At 35.4% G+C, this 20,988-nt stretch overlaps 2 protein-coding genes across 2 annotated transcripts in view; both read right to left on the reverse strand.

Moving 5' to 3' along the window:
- Positions 1-1,756: 1,756 nt before the first annotated feature.
- On the reverse strand, positions 1,757-15,681 carry mfsd4aa (major facilitator superfamily domain containing 4Aa). The gene is made up of 10 exons (XM_082155883.1): positions 15,317-15,681; positions 12,953-13,151; positions 10,120-10,356; positions 8,266-8,431; positions 7,985-8,100; positions 7,711-7,884; positions 5,911-6,058; positions 3,952-4,022; positions 3,758-3,878; positions 1,757-2,164 (listed from the first exon to the last, which is right to left on the reverse strand). Exons 1-10 carry the CDS (start codon positions 15,550-15,552, stop codon positions 2,049-2,051), a joined length of 1,584 nt encoding a protein of 527 aa, XP_082012009.1. The 5' UTR covers positions 15,553-15,681; the 3' UTR covers positions 1,757-2,048.
- A 929-nt stretch (positions 15,682-16,610) lies between these two features.
- The window catches only part of cdk18 (cyclin dependent kinase 18), a 55,311-nt gene continuing 50,933 nt past the window's right edge, over positions 16,611-20,988 (reverse strand). The window contains exons 14-16 of the mRNA XM_082155910.1: positions 18,649-18,739; positions 18,415-18,492; positions 16,611-18,241 (exon numbers count right to left, since the gene is read on the reverse strand). Coding sequence (XP_082012036.1) covers positions 18,207-18,241; positions 18,415-18,492; positions 18,649-18,739 — 204 coding nt within the window. The 3' untranslated portion in view covers positions 16,611-18,206. The remainder of the gene's footprint in view (positions 18,242-18,414; positions 18,493-18,648; positions 18,740-20,988) is intronic.

Here is a 20,988-nt window from a genome sequence, read left to right on the forward strand (position 1 = left end):
ACCTGTAAGACTTTCAATCATCTTCGAAACACAAATGAAGATCTTTTTATAAAAGCCTAAATTCAATCTGTTCATCATATAAAGCGATCGAGTCTCTTCAGAAAATTTGGACTAAACCGCTCAATTCATATGGTTCGTTTTACGATCTTTTAATGAACTTTTTGAAGCGTCAAAGTGGTAGTTGCGTAGCTGTCAATGGAGAGACAGAAAGATCTCAGATTTCATCAAAAAGATCTTCATTTGTGTTCCAAAGATGAACGAAAGTCTTACAGGTTTGGAACGACATGAGTAATTAATGACATTATTTTTATTTTTAGGTGTACTATCCCTTTAAGAGCCTATTAGCACATGATTTTCAACCATTGCAAAAATAGAACGTTCGATACAATTGTCACACCCAGGAAGTGACATTATTTGGGCTCTTCATGACAGAATAGACAATCTCATTCCACTGTCAATTTTACACTATATTCTTATCAACATTACTTTTTTTCTTCATTTATATGACATGTTTTTCATTGACAACAAACAAACATATGGGCCAAAGAAACAATCCTCTGGTGTGTGAAAAATGAAGTGTGTAATTTTGTATTTCACTTTTATTGTTGCTAAAACCATATTCGGACATTTTCCAAATAATATACACAATAGAAAATTAAACGACATATAATAATGTATTTAATATCTTAATTATATCTTAAATATCCTTCTGAGGTGGACAAACTTTTTCTGCAGAAAAACTTTTTTATATTGGGATTCCTATTTTATACCCTATTCATGGAAAGTGCCGATGCTAAACTTTTTAGACGCTGCCCTGTAACAGAATCAGATTTTCTCATCCTCTAAATGTAATGTCTGCACTGTATTTTGAACAATATTTTGTTTCTCATGAGCAAAACTATGTAAAAAAGAAAAAAAAAGAAAAAGGATGTTATAATCAAAAGTGTGACATTTAACTGTAATGGTACAATATTGACACCAAATGTTTTCAATATTTTTGTGCAAATGTATTTTCAGATCATCTCTCTCTACCAGCTCAAATGTTTACAAATATAATTATGTTCATTGGCGTACCTGTTGTACTAATCTGTGGATGTTGGAAGGGAAGGAAGATTTCTATAAAAAAACAAAAACAAATGTATAACTTTTTTTTGGCCCGTGTCTTCATCAAATACAGCTGCAGAAAGCTGACCTCATTTATGCAGCAATTGTGTTAACGTTAGCATGTTTGACACCTGCGTAAACCAGAAAAAACAAATACAATTTTACCCAGGCCAAGAGAAATCCGCTGACACATCAACCTCTCACAATCAGGCTCGCCCACCTGAACGCTGAGGTCACCGGCTTTAGAGGGACCGTCGGACCTGAAGCCACACAACACAATACCAGGAAACTTTTCCAGGAAGACAGTAGGATGTCCTTTTTTGACCTTTATCTCTTCGCCACAAACGTGTTACGAGCACGTCGGCTTTGGCAGGGAAGAACCGATCGACTGATTTGGCAACCGATCTGTGCTTTAGACGCTCGGGGCGTCAGTAGGATTTGAATGAGGTTACGAAGAACAAAATGAATGCAATCCACCCAAAATTATTCAGATTCATGGAGTTGCTTTAAAAGAAAACATTGTAGGGCCTTTACATAATCAAAATATATTTCTATTGTTACTTTGATCCAATAAGAACCCGTCTTCTTCAAGCACCAGCTGTATTCAATCGCTGATTGGTCAAGTGTGTTTCTGACAATAAACACTCAACCATTTCTTGTTAGAAACGTTTTTGTATTGCACATAACATGACATTGCAGCCATCAAGTATGATTTGATAATAACATTTGTACATTCATTCATCAAAAATATTTAAATACAAAAATAAACCTTTGGTTCAAGATCTCTTAACACTCCATGTTGTTTTTTTTAGCTGTGAAATCAATGATTTTCATGATTGTTGGATATGTTTGATCCTGTCCCATTAGCGATGGGAATGTCCCTGAGTCAACGACACTATCGCCCCTTTGCTCCTGTCATTATTTTTCATCCAGCTTCTCCGTTGTTAAGGATCGATGGGTTCTTTCTGCTTTGACATGTCCCATGTGTTCGGCACCGCAGCAGAACAGGTCTTGATCCCGTTTTGCTCAAGTCTTTCTGTATAGGAGTTACTGGGGAAAGCTGTAAAATAATCGAGAAAATGCGTTAGAAAGTGACCTCTGCATCTCACAAATGAATGGTGAGAAGTGTTATTTGATAAGCCAAACCAGGGATGGGCGACTTCGGTCCTGGAGGGCCACTGTCCTGCTAACCCTGATGAAAACTTCACCTGTCTGTAGTTTTCTAGTTCACTCTGGTTCAGGTGTGTTTGATTGGTTAGTTCGATTAGTGCCCCCCCCCATGACCGAAGTTGCCATTCCTTAGGCCAAACAGTACTGGTTTTAGCTCACAGGACAACACAATTTTTATTCAACTGGCAGCGCATGGCACCCTCAACGCGAAGGTCATAGCTTCGACTCCCAGTGAACACACAAGTAAGCTGCTTTGATTAAAAGTATCCGCTAAATCAGGGGTGTCAAACTTACGGCCCGGGGAATGATTTGATCAATGTCATAAAATAGAGATGCACCAGTCGACCGGACATAAATCTGAATGGTTTGAAGTTTTATTTTGGCCGATCTCTATTCCAGACTTGCACACAAACTGCTTTACAATCTTTTCCGGAGGAGGATTTTTTACTTCCGGGTGGATCACCTATACTATTGGTCCTCCTAATTGTCAATCATTCTGGTGAATCAATCAAACTTATTCAAAAAGTGGAGAGGGCGGGTCTTATCTAAAATTCGGAAAGATCCTCCACTATACCTTTAATATTAATGAATATTACGTAATAAGTCTGTAAACAGGATGTCAACAGTGGGGACACACTGAAGACGGACGCAAACAGGACAACACAGCAGAGCAAAAACTGTACCAGGCACAGAAAATTCAGAAAATATAGGGGAAAATATATATAAATATTGAAGTAGGGGTCTATATGAATGTTTCTATGAAAGGGAACTGTCTTCACCTCCATATAAAGTAGTGTTTATAGACGCAGCGCTGCTTTGTGGACAGCAATGAACAAGGAAACGCGAAGCTGCTGTTCCATAAGCGCCACCTACTGACAGAGAGTGAAGTTGCAGTTTCATTCAGTCTGTCTGCTGTTCTTGTTTCTGTGCTGGTCTCTTCTAACGTAATTATAGCATCATTTAATTTCACAAAACAAAAGTCAGACCATTCTGTTTTTTGCTTTAAATCTTGAAATTATACAATCTAATTTAAACAATTTGCTACATGTGTAACATCTTTGTTTGGATCTTGATTGAATTAAGTGGTTACCTCATTTCAAATGGCTACAGATATTATAGAGCAAATAAACAACAAATAAAAGTACTTAAAGAAATCTGCAACTGGTATCAGAATTGGCCAATTTGCTTATAAAAAAAAAAAATCGGAATCATCCATGAAAAATCATTCCTAATAGAAAATATTAAAAAAATTAATACAAAAACAGTTTTCACAGAGCAGTGTGTTTTATTCATTTGTAGCTTGTATGGTTAATAATAATGTATGCTCATTGTCAGTGTATTAGGTTTTAAAAAAGGTTATATATTATTATCATTATTATATATGTTATATTTTTCCCAACCTAAAATGAGTTTGACACCCCTGCACTAAATGCATTAGAAATTCGGTTATGAGGGACTGTGTGCATTCAGAGAGTCGGCGCACCTTCCATGACGTTTTTGTGACTTTGCTGGACGAAGAACAGCAAAACGAAGGATACGAATCCCAGGCAGCCGAAGATCATTCCGCACAACAGGAAGCTGAAGCTGCCTTGATTGTGCATCACCTGAGGGAGGAAAGAGACTCAAATCAGTACTATTACATCACGACATTCCCAATGCAACGCAAGTCAGACCTACCGAACCCACGAGCACCTGGAGTACCATCTCTCCCATCCCTGCGCTGGTCACCAGGACCGCGGTGGCACAACCTGAGGATGACACACAACAGTCAACTCGGATTTTCATCTGCCGCCATCTTGCCAACAGTCTGGCTGTTTAAGTATAAAAATACTTCAGAAAGATTATGTTGCCAATGAAATGTAATGACAATTGTACAAAACTTCAGCTAATGACGTTAACTTAAGAATGTGCGAGTTGGGGAAAAACCGAAAAATCCGATTGGGATTTAAAATGCGATAAAAAAAAGAGGATTTTGTGATATGAAAATTACTTAGAAAAAGAATAATAATTGTAATAATATTTACCCCAAAAATATTAATAAATATTAAACAATTTTTTTTCAAAAATGTAAAAATGTTCACTGTAAAATAAAATCGAGTATTTAAGAAAAGTAATATATGATGATAATTGTATTTTACAGTACAACTGTACAATTACAATACTTATATTTATGGCCGTCTTAATTTCTTCATTTTCAAACGTTAAACCATCAAGGAACCGCAAACATTAAAGCTTCTCTTTCGCTCACAAGTTTGAAAAAATGGTTTGCCGCATATTGCGTTCCCAAATGCACATTATAAGAATAACCCAAAATAACCCTCAAACACGCAGTGCATTTACTAAATGTAATTTGATTATTGCAATATCACACTGCATTTTTAAAGGAACACTCCACCGTTTTTTGAAATAGGGCTTATTCACCTTCTTTCCTACATTTAGATAGGTGGGCAAATGCATTTTTGTCTCAGTGCATGCATTGTTTTAGTTTGACAGGGTTGGCACTAGCTTAGCTTAGCATAATGAATGGAATCCTTTGTTGCCAGCTAGCATGTCCTGAGTAAAAGTGATATAAAAAAAACAAAAAAAACACCTAATTACTTTTTGTGGCCTGCGTATTCACAACGAGTACAAATAGCGATGCAGATTAACACTAGGCGATTTCCTATGCAGATTTTGACTTGGGACTATATTAGGGGGAAGCACAGGTGAAGCACTGCTACTTGGGCGCAGAGATATCACGCCCAAGTAGCAGTGCTTCGCCTGTGCTTCCCCCTAATATAGTCCTTAATATATAAGTCAATATCTGCCTAGGAAATCGCCTAGTGTTAATCTGCATCGCTATTTGTACTTGTTGTGAATACGCAGGCCACAAGAAGTAATAAGGTAAGGGTTTTTTTTTTTATATCACTTTTATTCAGGACATGCTAGCTGGCAACAAAGGATTCCATTCATTATGCTAAGCTAAGCTCACGCCGACCCTGTCAAACTAAAACAATGCATGCACTGAGACAAAAATGCATTTGCCCACCTATCTAAATGTGGGAAAGAAGGTGAATAAGCCCTATTTCAAAAAACGGTGGAGTGTTCCTTTAAGGCAGGTCCACTTAACCCACTGATGATGTCTCTATCAAAAACCTGATTGTCTCTTTTAGCTCAAAGCAGCGATGGGATTTCTCCCATTTATTATTCTTCAAGTGGTTCATCTCATCTTTGGATTCATATGCATCTGTAACATCTGCGACAGCTGCAACCGTTCATTTCAGGTCCAGATCTGCAGGACATTTTTAATGATACTTTTAATCACTCTACCCTAACCAAACCCCCAAAGTTGCAGCGTACACACAGAGAGCGCTCAGTAATTAGCCAAAATAATTCCTCCCTGAAGCTTTGACCGCTGGGTTTAAAAAGGATCGTCTCCGCTGTAAGACACAAGACCTGTCAGGCCGAACCATCCAATGAAGCCAAAGGCCAACAGCGAAGAATTAAACAGGGCGGCTCCTGTTGCCTTCGTCTCGGCAGTAAACCGTGAGTAAATACTGCACAACCACCAATGGCTACAGTCAAATCAATGAAAGCCATAGAAAAGAAGGCGATTTAACATTGCCGGAGACAGCGGCGGTCCATCTGTCGCAATACCTTTGTACTCCAGGATGTCTTCGGTGAGCGCTAGCATGCAGGGGAAAATACTGCTTATAAACAGGCCGAGACCGCAGGTGCCGATGAAGAGGAACACACTGCTGTTGGAGAAGATCAGCAGCAGCAGAAGTGTGACTATCACACCCACCTACGACAGAACACAAGGGAGAGGATTTGCATTTGGACGCGCTCCAGCAACAAAGCCTTTATTGTTTGAGGTGAACACCCCTGCTTTATCTGCCGAGGAACGGAAATTAAGCGGCCCGCTGTCATAAACTTTTGGCGCAAATAAAAGCGTGACATGACAAAGGACCAGATTAACAAATGTCCCGACTGGACGGGGCAGAGCAGGATGCAGAATAAGGATGTTTGGTTTCCCTTGGTGCATTGTGGGTGACACACCTTTTTTTTTTGATAGTGTAAACCACTTTTATAGTCCACTGGATTTAACACGAGTCTGTGAAGTGACTAAGGAGAGATTGCAGTGGACTGATAAATGATGTTTCGCTAAGCTCCGCCCCTCTTGGTTACCGTTGCCAAGTCAGACAAGTTTCACAGATCATCCCATAAGAATGAACTTGGAAATTTCCATTACATTTCTACAACGCATTCATTATAATACAGTGTACTGATGATCAAAACTGCCAACAGATTCAAATAAATAAATAATAATAATCATAGTACTTACATAAAATAACAAATAAATAACATTCTTTTTTTACATTAAAATTAAATATTTTTATTCATTTACTATGAGCCTATTAATTTATTTCTGTTCATTTTCACAAGTTCACTTTCACCATTGGGCAAAAGTTTAGATTTTTTTTGTTGAAAAAAAGTATCTTCTGCTCACCAAGGCTGTATTAATTTGATCAAAAATACAGTAAAAATAGTCATATTGTGAAATATTTTTTTTTCTATGTCAATATATAGTTAAATGTAATTTATTCCTGTGATGCAAAGCTGAATTTTCAGCATCATTACTCCAGACTTCAGTGTCACATGATCCTTCAGAAATCATTATAATATGCTGATTTGCTGCTCAAGAAACATTTCTGATTATTATCAATGTTGAGAATTTTGATGCTTAATATTTACGTGGAAACCGTGATTTACTACTATTCAAAAGTCTGGAGTAAGTAAGATTTAAAAGAAACGAATACTTTTATTCAGCAACGACGCATCAAATTGATCAAAAGTGACAGTAAATACATTTAATAATAATGATAATAATAATATAAGATAATAATAAATGTTTTTTAACAGAATATTAGAATGATTTCTGCAGGATCATGTGACACTGAAGACTGGAGTAATGATGCTGAAAATTCAGCTTTGATCACAGAAATAAATTACATTTTAAAATATATTCAAACAGAAAACTGTTATTTTAAATTGTAATAATATTTCAAAAGATCACAGTTTTAGTGTATTTTCGATGAAACAAAAGCAGTTTTGGTGGGAATTAGAGACTTTAAAAAAAAAAAACTCATATTTTTTTCTCTCATATATTGAAGGGCTATGGAATATCTTTGCGCTACACATTATATGTTTATCTTTGGTTTTGGAATATTTCTATTGCCTTTTTTCAACTATGTTATGTCATGTCTTTTGTCATTTCTCACATTTTCACACACAAAAAAAATGAGGTCATGTGTCATTTCAACCAGAAAAAAAACAAAAAACATTAAAAAAATATTACTGGCCCCAAACTTTTGGACGCTAGTTTATATACACCACATGACTTAGCAACAACGTATTCCACATTTGATCAAATAATTCCCATGAAAATGTGCACACCTGATTGACGATGAGCAGTCGGATGGGTTTAAACTGGTAAGACAGAGGTATGGCGGACAGGCGGCCGACGGTAATCGCCGCCCAGAAGACGCTGGTCAAGTACCCGGCGGTCTTGTGAGGTAGATCCATAGGGGGCGCCACTGCGTAGCTGTACACGAAGCCTGTGTATGAGCCCTGAGGAGCGAGACATTCAATAATACATGAGTTCAAGTAATTAAGCAAATGCTCTTAAATTACAGAGCTGAAACGGCTGTGAAGTGCTAATCCTGCTTACCACTATACCGTCAGAAAAGAAGAGCACCAGACCTCCGAGGATATGGAGCCAAAAGAAAGACGGTGGAAAGCTGTTCGCGTTGCCAAGGAGACAGCAGCTGAACAAGCCTATATGGCCTGTAGAGACAGACAGAAGAGCCTGAAGATTACAACAACATCCTTTCTGGCTGTTAGGAACATCTAACGGCATGTTTCTGACTTCACGCACTTTCAATCGCGTTCATGTCTGATCATCCAACATGGTAATTATTTCATCAACGTCAGTGGTGCAGGAGTGCTTACTTCTGGAAGACTCTTTCTGATGTCCAGCGTCTTCTGTCAGACCTGTGGTTCCCCAGGTTTTCATCGCTAGCACGTCTCCATCTAGTAAACGTCGACTGGGGTCTGATCCGCATGCGAACAGCCGCTCATAATACATCAGGATGAATATTGCGACGGGTACTGGGAGCTGCACGAAGACAAGGCAGAGTATAAAGACAATTAGGGATTTCTGATTCATTATGGAATCGTTCTTTTGAACTCAGGTGAACCGATCTGCAAAGCATTCATAAAACTCTTTAGTAAAGAAGTCTTGATGGAAACTATATAACCTCAAACAGCAGTATTAACACAAACATTATAGAGTAAAAAAATAAGAAAAAAGGGTGTTTAAACAGATTCTGTCGGATTAGAACCAGTTGTTTCAAACAGTTGGGAATCTATCTATCTATCTATCTATCTATCTATCTATCTATCTATCTATCTATCTATCTATCTATCTATCTATCTATCTATCTATCTATCTATCTATCTATCTTATCTATCTATCTTATCTATCTATCTTATCTATCTTATCTATCTATCTATCTATCTATCTATCTATCTATCTATCTATCTATCTATCTATCTATCTATCTATCGCAAATATTGTCTTTAATAAATAAGCAAATATCCAAATATAATGTTTGCTCATTCAGTGGAAAACATCCCTTGATTATTTAACTAACATTTGTGTACTTGCATAAACATATATTTCTAATAAACTTACTTCTTTTTTATTATAATATCTGGATATACTGCTATTCAAATGTTTGGGGTCTGTAAGATTTTTTAAAATGTTTTTCAACTGAAATATTGTGAAATATTATTACAATTTAAAAGCACTTGTTTTCTATTTAAATATATTGTAAAATGTAATTTATTCCTGTGATGCAAAGCTGAATTTTCAGCATCATTACTCCAGTCTTCAGTGTCACATGATCCTTCAGAAATCATTCTAATATGATGATTTGCTGCTCAAGAAACATTTCTCATTATTATCAATGTTGGAAACAGTTGTGCTGCTTAATTTTTTGTGGAAACAGTGTTTAAATTTTTCAATAATTTTTTTAAATTGTTAAAACAAAGTTAAAAGGAACAGCATTTAATTGAAATAAAAATCTTTTGTAATATTATAAATGTCTTTACTGTCACTTTTGATCAATTTAATGCATCCTTGGCTAGCTGAGTATTTTTAAAAGTATATATTTTTTTAAATCGTACTGTATAAACCGATCAAAAAGAACATATTATATTATATTATATATATATATATATATATTTCTGTACATTTCTATGTCATCTCTGTCGGACAGTAATTAGCTGGCGAAGTAGATTTACTTATTGTAGAGTTAACGAAAGTTATCATGAGCATTGTAATGTTTGAAGCAGATATCACAACAAATGTCAGTAGACGGGGAAGATTTTAAAACGAGCGATTCATTCATAAATCTGTAAGATCTTTCCTTCATGCTGTGGAAATACAAACCGGAAGACAGAACACAAAGCTGAAAAGGGGGCGGGGCTTCATAAGGTCTATATTGCCCAGGTGTGTCAGTTATACTATCACTATTTATCTAGTTTAGTCATTAGACATTATAGCCAGTGTTTATGCAGACATGTTTGATGGTGTGCAGTCGCCAAGGTGACAATCTTAGTTCATTTCTTTTATTCAAATACCCTCCCAGCTGGCTCTTCCTCTGACATTAGAGCTGAATGAGCATTTAGTCTGCACACTAACCTCAATATCACGCCACCATTCATACGATAATCCATTAGCTAGTGTTCTGATGGCATGCCACTCTTAAAAACTCAAAACTCAAGACAGATGGATCTTACATTGATGATAGCCATGATCCAGAAGGCGTAGGAAACGTTGGTCACCACCTCTCCCTCGGTGTGGAGGTGGACACTGGACACGTTGTGCACATGTCTGCCAGCCAGCCTGTGCCTCAGATGAGTTAATGATGTTGCATTGACACTGCTGTTCCCAATCACACAGCTGGTCTCAGACAGGAAGGGGTCAGCGATGAGGGGACTCACTAACGCCCCGAGACCTACAAAGAAGTGAAGGGCCTGGAAGAGATCAGACACAACCCAGATAAACAGGAGAATCAAAAGAGGGATGTTCGTTTTCTGATACAAGATTCTCACAAAAGTTTTTAAAGCAACTTTATAAAACACAGTTCTAGAGTCTGATTGGATGCGTGTTTTTTGCTGTTAAACGATGCTCACCAATATTCAATCATGCTCGAAACAGCCTATAGTTATGCTAATTAACCTAATGAAAAGATAATAAATTATATTATTTATTGAACATTGATGTGTTATCCAGTGTTATTTTAGCATTATTTATATTCTATTAGTTTTTATTAATATTTTTAATTGCTTTGAATTTTTTATTTCCAGTTTTCTTTTTTTTAATGCCATATTTTCTAAAAATAAAAATGATGTATATATTTTCTCGTAATATTAATATTTAGGTTTAATGTATTTTTTAAATTTCTTTATATTTTAATTTCTTTGTATTTTTTCACACACTCTCTCTCTCTCTCTCTCTCTCTCACACACACACACACACACACACACACACACACACACACACACACACACACACACACACACACACACACACACACACACACACACACCAGTTAAAGTAAACTTAATCCTAATTTTATTTTAGCTTTATTTCAATGAACATACATGGTTTTGATAGCTTTAGTTAACAATAATAACCCTGATGTTTTTTAATATTGATATGTTTTAAACAGAATAAACCCCTAAGGATATGCACTACAGTAATTTTACCACTCTACTTGAACCGAATTTTACCACTCTACTGTTTCAATATGACTGTAAACAGAATCAGTGTGTGAAAGGAGATCGATTATGGGTTTTTCTTTACAAAAAAATGATCTACTAATTATATATATAACTGGTACAGCAACGTCACACGGGATTCCTTAAATATTTCTTATTGTTAAGCATTTTTAACCCTTTTGTATACTGAGGGCGTGCTTTCTTTTTTTTACATGGAACAGAATGTTGTTTACAGTACCAATTTTTAAAATGTCAGTGAAATCTTTAAAATGATAATGAACTGGTTCTGTGAGCGCCTGACTGTTTCCTATTGGCCAAGGGGGGAACGACTGCTGCTATGACTGCTATTCTTTATTCGTTTTTTCCACAACTGCAACATCGCCTTGTCTTGTCATTAAAGTAGTGCATATTTACTTATTATGAATAACCATTTGAAGTCTATTGTATGTTTTATACTCAGAGAAAATAGACTGTTTTTGACTGAAATACCAGAATCTAATCTAGATAGCGGGGTGAATGTTTATATGGTAGTCAATGAATGGGACGCTGAATATCATTTTGACTTTAATACGATTTTTCTAATAAATAAGCAAGAATAAATCTGGTGTCCTCCAAGATTCCTATTCTTTCTGACAACAAAGCACTTGAATGCGACGAGCCTTTTAATCACGACTTCAGAAGTGGGACATTTCCGATAGCATAGCATAAAAGGCATTTGCATTCCTTATGTGTGAGGGATGAATGAAAAACACATCAGCTCAAATGAACCTACAATTTAATCTACCAAATCAATCATTTCCTTAAATCTAAATACTTTAAAATGCTAAATTTAACACCCACAATCATTCACTACAAAGTTTAATTTATTGGGTGCATTCGCGATTAATCGCATCTAACATAAAAGGTTGTTTATATGTGTGTAAGTATATATATATATATATATGTGTGTGTGTGTGTGTGTATGTATGCATATATATATATATATATATATATATATATATATACACATATTTATGTGTATGTGTGTGTGTATGTATGCATATATATATATATATATATACACAAACTTTTATGTTAGATGCGATTAATCACGATTAATCGATTTGACAGCACTAACATAGTCATTTATAAAAAAAATATTTTATAATATTTTAAACTATATAATAATAATAATAATAACTATAAGTTAGGATATATCAAATAAATGTTTTTTTTTTTTTTACTTTTTAGCAGCACAGCTGTTTTCAACATTGAAAATACTAAGAAATGTTTCTTGAGCATCAGATCATCATATTAGAATGATTCCTGAAGGATCATGTGACACTGAAGACGGGAGTAATGATGCTGGAAATTTAGTCTTTGCATCACAGGAATACATTTAACATTTTAAACTATATTAAAACAGTTATTTTATATTGTAATAATATTTTACAGTTTTACCGTAGTTTTGATCAAATAAATGCAGCCTAAGACCTTTTTAAAAAATATTTTTTTTAAAACACATAAAATAAGATATGTTCAAGGTCTCAAGTTTCCAAGTTTATTTAATATGAAAGAAAGGGTTCAAATCCTGGCCTAATATGTAATAGTTTTTTTTTTTTTTTTTTTTACAAACCAAGCAAAATTGCTTTCAGTGATCGTCATGCTTTTGGAAGGAGCATCACTGGCATTTTCATAATAACTCCTATAGTTCTTCTTTTGTAAAAATCAAACAGGTTTTTCTAGGGTGGGTAACTAACAACCGAATTTTCTGTTTAAAGCAAATGATTGGAGTACATTTAGACGTGAATGGAAGATTTGTGTCACAAAACTTCAGACAAGATACTATTGTCTGACTGAATACACTGACCTGCAGAAACACAGTGGAGTCTTTCTGGTAGATCTTGACCAGTTGTAGGTTCGATATGGTGTCAATGATGCCCATGGCAAGACCAGACACCGCCATGGCAAACGCCAACAGGAGCAGCTTATGGCATAGTGGGATGACAGCGAAAACCACAGAGATGGTGAGCGTGGACGCTGCCAAAGCTGACAAAGAACTCACAAGCCTGAGACAAATAAATAACACATTGTGTTTTAATCAAGGCAACAGTAATAGTACTAGTAGTCAGGGTTGGGTGGCATGTAGAATACGCAAACGCATTTCTGTAGGGTTAAAACCTTTTTAAAGTGGAAAAACTGAGCATGTTTAGTAGTAACGTGTATATATATATGTTATATATAAAGTAAAGTTTCATACAGATCCCGCCTGAAACACCCTCAGGCGAGTCTTTTGACAAAAAGTTGTTCTGTCAGGCGTCAGGTGAAAAAGACGTACTGTTAAATGTATTAAAAATGCATTAAAGTATATTTGTATTGTACTAAAAACATACTCAAGTACATTTTTAATACATTTAATAGTACGTCTTTTTCACCTTGGCCCAATTCAGTTCTGTTTACATGGCTTATCAAATTCTGCTTCTATTGATAGCAGATGATACCAGTGGGTACGTGACACTAGTTTACTTTCTTCCAGTTTCATGCCACAAACTATATTACCATCAAGCAAAACAGGCAAAGGTAAACATGAATGTTCACTATTTAAATACATTCAGGAATGTAAAATAAGAGATAAAGATCAACCATACACAAATCCACAGAGATAAAGTATAATATGACTATCTGGGATGAGGAGAAAAAATAGAAAAGGTATTGCAACTACTCTGACTCCAAGTTTCCAAATAAAAGCTATTAAAAAGGGTCAAAACATGACTAAAGCAAGAGAAAGAGAGTACTAGCTATTACTACGGCCATGCTCGCTAATATTTGCATGGTTTTACCTATTTTCAAGTTAATACGTGGACAATTTCCGTGGTACAGGCTTAGAACTGTAGAGTAACCAACAAAACACACTGTAAACAAATATATAATTATGCCATGGAAATATTTGCGTGTACATACAGCTGTAAAACATACTCAGTTCTTCCTTGAATGTGAAAAAGAGCAAATATTGTTCCAAACCTTTCCTGCGAAAAGCATTTTTGTAACATTTACAAATATGTACTTTACAAAAGTGAATTTCTTTATCTCTCAGGCAAAACAACAGCAGGCCAGCGCGTGTTTTTATGGCTCGAGTCCCAGATAACTGAGAAAGCAAGACTTTAATGAGCACATGACCACTACAGACGGGTTAGAAACTGAGCAGTCCCAAAGAAATCTGATATTGGTATCTGTAACGATGATAAAGGCTGCCAACAATAGTTTACTATCATATTTAGGCTACATATGGGTAGGACACATTTAAATTCCTTATCACATGAGGAAGTGTACAAGATACATGATAAACAAAACATCTCACATTACAAGTTTAACATTCAAGACAACCATGTCAGAAATGTCAAATAAGTCCAGGGGAAGTAAAACATGTTTTTTTTTTTTGTTAAACAAATAAACAAATATTATGCAAAGCATATGGATTACCAATGTTGGGGAAAGTTCCTTTTAAAAGTAATGCATTATAATATTGCATTACTCCCTAAACAAGTAACTAATTGTGTTACTTAGTTACTTTTTATGGAAAGTAATGTGTTACATTACTTTTGCGTTGCTTTTTCTCACCTGGGCTGGGCTTGCTTGTTTGTTTTTTAACAACAACAACAACAACAACAGAAAAACTTGTAAAGGCGCTTTCACACCAAAAGTGACATGAATAAGTCACAGGCTACAAAAACGCTTTTGTGGAATCCAGATTACAATACACACACAGCAGTATGGTTTTTAATTTCAGCCATTATACAGTAAATTATCAGCCATAATAAAAAACAATTTCCAGCATAGGCTAAAATTTTAAATAAATAAACAAATACATAGATATATATTTTTCAGTTCCTCTTTATTTTGAGGAAGTATGCTAGCAAATACTTTTCTTAAAACTGCAAAACCACATTTGTAAATACAATGTTATTTAAGATAAGTTGACATAATGGTTAAAATGTATATGTTTATACCAGAAAGTGTATCTCTTTAGGCGTCACAATTAATTTCTTTCTGATTTAATAAAATTCCAAATAATTTAAGTAGGCTAGCCTACATTTTCTAAATTCCATTAATGTCATGAAGAATTGGGACATTTAAAACATTTAAAACTGCAGTTTGACATGTCAACCACTCAAGAATGAAATAAATACAATATAAATCTATTGCAAAAACAGCTGTATTTCTTCTAAATACTCACGTTTTACTGAAGAAACCACCAATGGTGCTTCCAATAAAGAGGAAAAACTGTTGTGAGAAGAAGACCAGAGTGATCTCCTGTAGGGTGGACTGAGTCTGACATCTCAGGTCCAGGATGGTCGGACCCAGAAAAGCGACACAGAGCCCAAAACTGAAGAACACAATCCAGTATGTGAAAGTATGCTGCCAGTTACTGCGGAACAAAGCCCAGATACGTTCATTAAGCAGATGCTTCATACTGGAGAAAGTTTCTGAGGTGTTTCTTCAGCATTTGCTCAGCGCAATTCACACTAGGGATGAGAAAACTTGTCCAAATTGAGAGTCGCGTGTTCAGAGTGAACGCGGAGTGATGCTTAACCGATTCGCGAACGAGTTGTTCAGTGAATCGGTTCTTTTGAAAGATTCGGTTAAACCGACTCCTTAGTGGAGACGCGTTGGTAAAACATTTTAGTTATGTTTTGCTTCAAGTGTGTTACTGGTGTTTTATATGTTTTTGTTTTTTATGAAAGTCAAAGAAAATCCTTAGGAAATTATGATATTTGTGGAGCCTGCCTTAGACATACAAAACACATCGGATTCCCAGCAACATTTGAGACAGTAGGCTATTACCAATATTCACACAAGTATTTGACTAAATATTGAATTATTCAGGGAGCGCTAGCCTACTGAGTGCGGACGTAAATTAGCAATGTTGCTATAATCCGGCTTGTTTACATTGTGTATTTTGTGCAAATGTTCATTAACATGCTTTGTCCCTATCAAATAAAAACTGGTCCAGTTAAAGCGAATCGATTAGCTAAAATGATTCCATCTAGTCAGGAAGAGATCAGTGCTTGTGCCCAAAATAACACTATCGACTAGTAACTCAAGCGAACCGATTCACTAAAACAAAATGATTCACTAAAAAGATTCAAACATCCAAAGATTTCAGTGCAACAGGTGTGTTTCCCAACAGTTTGATCCTCCCACAGAATTCGTCATAAAACTTAAAGCCAAAATACACTTGAAGGTAAGAAATCACGCATGGTTGCCTGAGGCGTCTTTTGTATTTTGACTCTTTTGTTTTATATTTTCACATCCAGCGTACCGAATATATCTGACAGGTCCGACGAGTTCTAATAGGTTATGTCTTTTGTTACAGCTATGAACACAAACCCACTATAATTTATACACAGGTTTATCTGGTTTTCCAAGTGACAGTAATCACTTATATGTTGCTTAGACCAAATCCTATTTTAAGTTTACTTTGTAAAGTGTACTTATGACAAACAGCGCCATACAAGACAGTAAGACTATTGTTTGAGACGAGAGTAGAAACACTCCCATAGTTCAACTCAACTTCATAATTTATTTAGTTATTATTTAATTACTTTTGGCATTTTTGCAGTCACAATACATTCAGCTTCAGAATATCATAATAGAATAGACAAATCACACAAAATATTTAATATCACATTTCATACAAAAATCTAAATCTTTTATAAAACATTTAGACATCATCTAAGATCATTTAATACCGTAGTTTTTTCACTGAGAATAAAGAAAACACTTGTCAAAATACATATATTTATATATTAATTCTTTTCAATAGAGTATTTAAAATATTTTCATTTACCACAAAACACATAAATTAGTGCCACCGCTGCAGTGATGTTAAATTAAATCTTCATAAGTCATTATATTTTATAGAATTTTTTTTCCTTGTCAGTCATTCTCAATATTTCCGTTCCCGGGTGGCCTTTAAATGATCAAGCTTTTCATTTCTGTCCACTAGCATATGCTCAGTGCCATTAACAATAAAGAGTCATAGTGCGCTCATTTAAAAAAAACTACAAGATACAGTAGGAGAAGGTGAACAACATTAGGTTTCAATTCCAGGACACTTGTATGCCATGTGCAAATGCGGAGTAGCAATTAGCCTAAATGGCAAAACTAATATCTGCGTGTGCAATTACTTGAAAGAAGCAAGATCCTTGAGAAAATTTAAGTAGATGGTTCTTCGAAAATTGGACCCCATCATCTCTTATGGTCTGCAAAAGGCACCTTTTGATGATTTCATAAATTAGTAACTAGTTAAAAGATGGTGTAAGCGATTTTCTTTTGGAGTACCACAGCTCTTTTCTAGCCAATTAAAAACGGGCGGTCTAAAGGCCCGTTCACACCAGTTTTGTCATCTGCTGTTTTAAATGTTCAAACTCTTTAAAGCAGGGTGGATTCTGATTGGCTTATAGTTATAGTTATCATCCATTTTGCTTTCAAAACAGTTAAAATCACTTACAACACCTTTAGTAGCTGAAGTTCAATGGTATCATGGCATAATTCAAGTAATTCTCTATTCAATGGCTCAAATGTTTATGACAATTTGCATTTTTAATGCTTCAAAATCAACACTACTAAATGTTATAGTACTGAATGAATGTTTCTGAAATAAATCGTAATATGTGCAGTGACTCATTAAACACGTGTGGCAAAACAAGTCAAACCTCAAACTGAAATGAAGGAAATTCAACTCAATGGGAAAGCTACCATGTTACACGCACACGAATGAAAATACTAAATCAACTAGAACGTTCAGGTGTTCAGATCTACGTCTCCAGAAAGAGAAGAATCTAGACACACTTTAAATGCCTTTCCATAGAGCATCCTAGCTCTGAGCTTCAAGATCAGCATGGTGTTTAGGTTTGAAAGAGATTTGATTGAGGCTTGGTTACACTTTTATCCATCTCATGTTATGATTTATACTTCCATTCAGTCTGTTTTCTGAAGTCCAGACTGTAATAAATTGCCGTGTGTGTATGAATGGATGTGTGCATGCATGTTTTGGATGCGTTTTCCTTCATAATGATTTTGTTCTGCCGATCTCTTCATGGACACCACTTTGATTCTATTCCTCAGAATATGCTTTGTCTGCGGTTCTTGCCTCGACCTGGATTTGGAGAAAATGACCCCAGTGTTAGAAAGATCTGCAGGAGTGCAGGTAAGCAAGTATTAATGAGTGATTTAATCTTACAGGTTTACAGATGGGATTAATGCGCCTTTATGCACGACTAAACATGATCAAGTTGCGCTCTGCAAATAGAGATGAGTGATACACAATACCTGGTGGCTGGAATACTGAACTCCTTAGTCCCGGATCCTTCTGTAGCTGGATCTCCCTCAGTGAAAACACGGATGAGGCTAGAGAGGATGGAAGACAAGCGGGTGATGATCAAAGCAAATGCGCTGTTGTTTGTTGTTTCGCCAAGGGTAAAAGACAGATTATGAGGCTTCTGTTGAGGTGATGTTATATAAGCAGACTCTCCAGAAATGATGTAAATATTGGGATGAACTCACTGTCAGGTATGGAGTGGATGTTCTCGCCAAGCGTCAGGAAGTAAGAGTGTGTCAGAGACAACTCAGCTGACATTCTACTCCTGGTGTTGTACTGAAAGGGAACAAAACAAACAAAAAATAGAGGGAAAATGTAGAGTTATGGGTTTTTCATTAATTGGAAAACAAACACACACACACACACACACACACACACACACACACACACACACACACACACACACACACACACACACACACACACACACACACACACACACACACACACACACACACACACTTAAACTTCATAACCTGTCGATCTATAGTGATCATAATTAGCTATATATTATGATAATTTTATTACCTTATTATTTATTATATACATTATAAATAAAATGATATAAATATATAAATTGAATGTGTTTTTAATATTACATTTTCATATTTTAATGAATTGACCACCTTTAACCATATATTATTATTTAATATATTTATATACATACATACACATAATGTGTGTGTGTGTGTGTGTGTGTGTGTGTGTGTGTGTGTATATATATATATATAATATATAATATATTATGATATTATAATACTTATATTTAAAATGTGTAAAATGTATATATATTCATTCAATACATATAAACACATTATATATATATATATAATATATAAACACAGTATATATATATACAGTATATATATATATATATAATATATTATGATATTATAATACTTATATTTAAAATGTGTAAAATGTATATATATATATATTTATATACACATATAAACACATTATATATATAATATACTGTATAAACAGTATATATATATATATATATATGTGTATGTACGTACTGTATATAGTTTGTATGTATAGAGATTATTAGAATATATATACATTTTACACATTTACATATTATAATATAAATTATAATAAATATTATAATTATAATAAATATAATATACCTTTCTTAATATATTCAACATTTTTCAACTTAAGTTTGAATAACTTCAGACAGTTTTGATATTGAAGTGCAGTAGATGCACAAAAAATCCCGGAACTTTGACTTTTGAACATGCGTAGATGTTCTTTCAACATTTCTGCTCTAGAGCTGAAGTTACAGTTCCTCTGATCCGCGCTCTTCACTAATGACTCGATCTGAGCACAACTCCCCTGACTTGTTGATCCCTGAGCTATGAAGTAGTTTTAAATAATGAAGCACCCATCATCCTGCTGTCATCTCACACAAAGTTATAAAATTGTCTCCAGCGAAGTTTGGCGTTGTTTAAAGTGTGCATTGTGTGAGTCTGACAGCGCGATCAGTCAGCGGGGTTTGATGAGAAACAGGTGCACGGTTCGGACTCATTAAGGCCCCTGTCACCATTAACGAATCGCGCGCTCCGTGGTCTTTCATCATAATGACAGGTCAGCGTGCACTCAAGCTGCGCGTGCCATCAGAACGCACAAAGAAAGAGAGAAACGCTTTCACGTTTCTTTACAAATGCAGCATATTGTACTGAAATACATACGCACACAGTCTAAACCTGCTTTTGAAGACCTCCCATTCAGTCTATTGTTGTCTTACTAATCATAACTGTCACAGTCTACACTACTTTGTTTTTATGCTTACAAAAAGTAACATGGTATTACCACCTGATACCATCAGGGTACATTGTATTGATCAGAATCAGAAAGAGCTTTACACACACACACACACACACTCAGACACACACAAGAAATAAAAGTCTTGGTGATAGCCGCGCAAGTGCCACAGTTTGTAGGTGCAGATGTTATTTAGGACATTATTAGGCACATTTATAAAACCTTTTTTAACACACAGTATATTGACTTTTACCCCTGGTTTCACTGACAAAATGCATAAGCAACTTCCACTGACAAATCTTAAAACATGTGCCATTGTTTTGTCAGAAGATGCACACTAATGCTTTTTTTCTTTTCTTTCTAAGGCATGTTTATAGAAGCTCCTTAAATGTCCTAATTGAACTAAGGCCTAATCCTGGTTTAATCTAAGCCCTGTCTGTGAAACCGAGCCTTAATGTTTGTAAATCAAGCTATATTTGTAGCTGCTTTATGCTGGCTTTCCTGCATGACCAGCTAAAAAGTGGCCAAAACCCTTCTAAAACCAGTAAAAAGACCAGTCTGACCAGGACCAACAAAAACCCTCTTAATACCTAGTATTCGCACTGGGTTAGTATTATCTGGGGACCATGTGTGATTTAGAAATTACCAACCCACATCTGAATTTCGTGTGGCGCATTCGCACGGGATAAGCGAAGCCTTAGGAATTTACTGACTATCTCCCGGATATGATGTCAATAGGCTATTGCTTGGAAATG

The sequence above is a fragment of the Leuciscus leuciscus genome, assembly GCF_965113295.1.
Source record: "Leuciscus leuciscus genome assembly, chromosome: 23".
Classification (NCBI taxonomy): Eukaryota; Metazoa; Chordata; class Actinopteri; order Cypriniformes; family Leuciscidae; genus Leuciscus; species Leuciscus leuciscus.